Source organism: Mandrillus leucophaeus, unplaced genomic scaffold (genome assembly GCF_000951045.1).
Source record: "Mandrillus leucophaeus isolate KB7577 unplaced genomic scaffold, Mleu.le_1.0 Scaffold59, whole genome shotgun sequence".
Taxonomy (NCBI): domain Eukaryota; kingdom Metazoa; phylum Chordata; class Mammalia; order Primates; family Cercopithecidae; genus Mandrillus; species Mandrillus leucophaeus.
The window spans coordinates 4,634,105-4,638,541 of NW_012106363.1; the positions used below are offsets into that span (position 1 = coordinate 4,634,105).

Below are 4,437 nucleotides of genomic sequence, written 5' to 3' on the forward strand. Positions count from 1 at the left end.
TGCCCTTCTCTCTCCTACCCAGGAACATAGTGCTGGGGTATCCCTCCGTCCCCGACTCTGGCAAAGCCAAGGAATTGGTGTCCCCTTGCTCCCTGCCACCCACAATACCCCTCCCCAGCCGCGCACCCCCCGCCCGCATTGGAGCCCAGCGCCCGCCAGCTGGGGATGCGCCAGAGTGCTGGCTTCCTAGTCACCTCTAAAAATATCTCTCCCCCAACCCTACCGGCAGCTGCCACCTCCCTGCCCCTGCCCCTGCCCCTAGGATCCCCTCCCAGATTGTCCTCCCAGCCAGGCAGTGCCCAGAGGTGACTGCTAGACCCAGACGCCTCACTGGCACCAGGGCGCAGGGCCACCACCGCCAGCTGGTCAGGACCGCAAGCTCTCAGCCCACGAGAGTCTCCAGGGCCAAGGGGGGAGCTCCAGCTGCAATATTCCCAAAAGGCGCCAGAGACTCCTGAGTTCTGATCTCGGTTCTGATGCTGTGTGACCCCCAGGATGTTAGCTTGACCTCTCTGGGCCTCTGTTTTTCCTATCTGCTGTTCAGGCGTGGTGAGCAAGGAAGATGGTCATGTTTGGGAGCACTGTCTGGGAGAGGGAGGGAATTCTAGCTTAGTTGTTGGATCTGATTTCTAGTGACTGATACAAGGAGACTTGTTTTTGGACAGAGAGGGCTTGTTACCGTGGTCTTTCTGGAGTCCTCGCCTCCCCATCCTCATTCTGCACATTTCCTGTGGAAAACTATGCCAAAACTTTTCTAGGAACTCCATCCACCCAGTAAGAAGGGAATTTCAAACTTAGGGCCTGTATCAGAGAGGGGCCTGTTTCCCTCCCACCCCCTTCCCACATATTTAATCTAAGAGCATTTGTGTGAAAGGCGGGAGAAGCAGGCAGGAATCTGACTCGGTGCAGAATTAAGGAGGTAGGCACTACTTTTAGGTGGGACTAGAATATGGACTCCCTGCAAGCCCCTAGAAACCCTTCTCCCTTCTCTAGCCTGTTAGAGAAGCTCAGATCCTGCCCGCTACTCTGAGGGACTCTGGTGACCACAAAAGGATTTGATGACTCAGAACAAAGGTGTCAGAGGTGAGAGACCTTTTGGAACATCACAGGAGCCAAAGTCCAACAGGGGAAGGGGTTCCTCTGACTCCTGTGGGGTGGGGACGAGGTGTCACGGCATGGTCTTCTCAGTTTTCAGGGGAAGAAACCCAAGATGCCCGACTTTCTGCCTTGGAGACTAAAAGAAACAAGGGCAACTCACCAAACAATAAGTGTTTAACTGAATCCCCTAGATACTATTATTAGCAGAAAAATATAACTGTCTTTTATGATGACATATGAGGAATTTTGTGTGTGTGTGTGTGTGTGTGTGTGTGTTTTGGGGATGGGGTTACTCCCTCTGTCACCCAGGCTGGAGTGCAGTGGTACCATCACAGCTCACTGCAACCTCTGTCTCCTGGGTTCAAGTGATCCTCGTGCCTCAGCCTCCCAAGTATCTGGGACTATGGGCACAAGTCACCATTCCCAGCTCATTTTTGTTTTTAAAGAGACAGGATTTTGCCATGTCACCCAGTCTGGTCTCAAACTTCTGGACTTAAGTGATCTGCCTGCCTCGGCCTCCCAAAGTGTTGGGATTACAGGCTTAAGCCACCCTGCCTGGCTGAAAAAATGAGAAGTTTTGACCATAATTAATGGTTAATAGAATAGAAAAAAGGAAGGAAGGAAGGAAGGAACGAGAGAAGGAAGGAAGGAAAAGAAAGAAAAAGAAGGAAAGAAGGAAGGAAGAAAGAGAAAGGAAAGAAAGAGAAAGGAAAGAAAGAAAGAGAGGAAGGAAGGAAGGAAGGAAGGAAGGAAGGAAGGAAGGAAGGAAGGAAGGAAGGAAGGAAAAGTAATGAGACCCTTCTCTATGGGATGAAAGCTGGTCCCTGGGTAGCTGCTGGTGACCCCTTGGAATCTTTGTATCTGCCCCTTGCTTCTCCACGTGCTGCATGTGCCTGTCCTGTTTGCTTTTACAAGGGGAGTGGCATCCCTGACCTTTCTCTTATAAATCACCTGGCTGAGGTTGGACATGTGATATCAGCTGGGAATCTGGAAGGTTGGAAGTCCCTCCAGATAGGGACTGGGGACAGCTCCAACCCATGCCATTTCCTTGTCCCTCATGCAACCCTCCCCTTCTCTCCCACCTCCTCCTTAACCTCTCTTCTCTCCCATCCCTCACCCTCTCTTTGCCCACTGCTTCATTCAGCTTTGACCACCTCTCCCAATTCCTAGATTAGAAGCTCTTGGAAAAAACTGAGAGCCGCATTCCATCCCTGCAGAAGGATTTAACACATATGTGGTCCAGGTGTTGTGAGGAAGGGGGTGCTACAAGATGGATAGTGCTAGAGCCTGTGCCCTGCTCCTGGGATGTCCCTGTCTCTGTCCTGGGGCAATTGCTTCTCCCTCCTGGATAGTCAGGGGAGAGTGTCACCTTGACAGAGGGGTTTACAGTCACCATTGTCACCACCAGAGGGCAGCAGCCAGCCAGACCTTTGCTCCTCTCCAGATCTTGTCTCCTGGCTCTCTGTATCTTTCCAAATCTTGTCCCAGCTGCCTCTGGTCTCACTCAACCCCAGGAGCACAGGTGGGAGAGTACAGAGGCACTGGAAGTTGTAGGTGGTATCCTTTACCGCTCTCTTAGTGAAGTCCCCAAGAGGTGAAACCCAGTCCCCAAAGCCACACCAAAGTCTAGCCGAGATTTCAACCTGACTCTCCTGTCTGACTACCGGACCCCTGAGAGCACCAGGGAGGCCATTCCCAGATCACCTGTGAGACCTGACTGGGGGTCCCAGACCCCAGCTATGGTATAGTAAGCTTTGGTCATCTTCCTTTTTGAGGGCACGAGGAAGGCAAAGCTGCGGTCAAGCGTTCACGAAGCAGTCTATGCCCCCTGTAAACAGCGTGGCTGGTTAGTTAACCTCTCTGAGCCCTTCTCATTGGCTGAATTTATGACTAATGAGTAGCGAGAGAATATGAGTAAAGGTGGTTTGTAAACTATGATGTGTCAAACACATTTAAGGGACAATGATGATACTAGAGAAAAAACACTGGACTCAGGCTCAGATGTGGGTTTGAGATCGGTCTGCCATTTACAGTGGGTGACTTTTTGGAAAGTCAGTTAACTTCTCTGGGTCTCCGATACCATCTGAAACCTCTCTAGAGTTGTAGGTGCTGGGCCTATTTGAGGGATTGTTTTTGCTAAGACCCTGGGAGTGCCTCCTGTGGCTCAGCAGAAGGACCAGGGCCAGGTGGGTATTCCTAGTGGAAGCAAAGGCAGCTGACTGGGCACCCTCAAATGAACTTTTGTGGTTGTCAGGAACGTTTGACGACGGCTGGAGGCCAACAGAGTCCCTACAGGTGGTGCCCACGGTAATGCACCGACAATGAGTGGCTGTTTTCCAGTTTCTGGCCTCCGCTGCCTATCTAGGGTAAGTGGGTCCCTCTGGGGGTCTCCTAGGATGAGGCCTCAGCCCCCAGTTTTCCATCACCTTTCCATAGGGCCTTGGGAGAGGCCCTATCCAGCCCATTTTAGGTTTACCCTCACCTCTACTGGAGCTTCATGATTTCCTAGAAGCTTCCATCCCAGGTGTGGGGTCCTGATGCTTTATATCTGCAATTTGAAGGATCCTGGGCCACCGAAATGCCCACTGGATGTTGATGAGACCATAGGGTGACTCTAGGGATGAGGTGGAAGGGACAGCTTGGTTAGGACAGCAGATAGTCCATTGAAATCCCAGCCCTGAAATGAGGAGCTTGGGCTTCTGTTTCACAAGGTGTGCCAGGCCATAAGCACCCCAGGAATATGAGAGAGGGGTTTAGGAAGAAACCAGAAAGAGGAACAATCCCATCTCAATTAACTGGGGTGGGAGCTGGGTGGGAGAAAAGCAGTGTGTGGGTATCTGGAAGCTGCACATCACCTGCTCACTGCCCCTCTGCGCCTCTCACACACTGGCAGGCAAAGGTGATGGAGACTTGCTGCTGAGGGCTCTTGCTGCCTCCATTGCTTGCCTTTCCTTGTGCCCTGACATGTCCCCTGTTGTCCTCTGTCCTCTCCCTTGCTGCCTACTACCCTCCCGTCCAACATGACTCTGGCCCAAGGTCTCCACTTCCTGGAACTCCCCTATCCCTACCCCTACTCTGTCTTCCTGTCCAGCAGTCTGTCTCCAAGATCCCCTAGCATGATTTCCTTTCAGCCCTCTCTTCCATACCCCTTAAGTCCCCACTACCTGGCCCTTCCCACTCCTCTGCCTTTTCAGCCACTGCTGCTCTCTCTCTTCTCCCTTACCTGTCTCTCAGGTATGTCGTGGCCTGGTGCGGGAGGCTCTTACCTCCCCAAGCCCCACTGCTTCTCCTGCTGCCCGCTTGCTTCGGACTCTGGCAGAAACCCCACCCGCTGACACG

General features: G+C 52.4%; 1 protein-coding gene across 1 annotated transcript in view; it reads left to right on the forward strand.

Annotated features, from left to right (window-relative positions):
- Window positions 1–1,195: 1,195 nt before the first annotated feature.
- LOC105553338 (phosphoethanolamine/phosphocholine phosphatase-like) overlaps window positions 1,196–4,437 on the forward strand; it is a 16,750-nt gene continuing 13,508 nt past the window's right edge. The window contains exons 1-2 of the mRNA XM_011999380.1: window positions 1,196–1,264; window positions 3,357–3,464. Of these exons, the coding sequence (XP_011854770.1) occupies window positions 3,420–3,464 (45 nt within the window). The 5' untranslated portion in view covers window positions 1,196–1,264; window positions 3,357–3,419. The remainder of the gene's footprint in view (window positions 1,265–3,356; window positions 3,465–4,437) is intronic.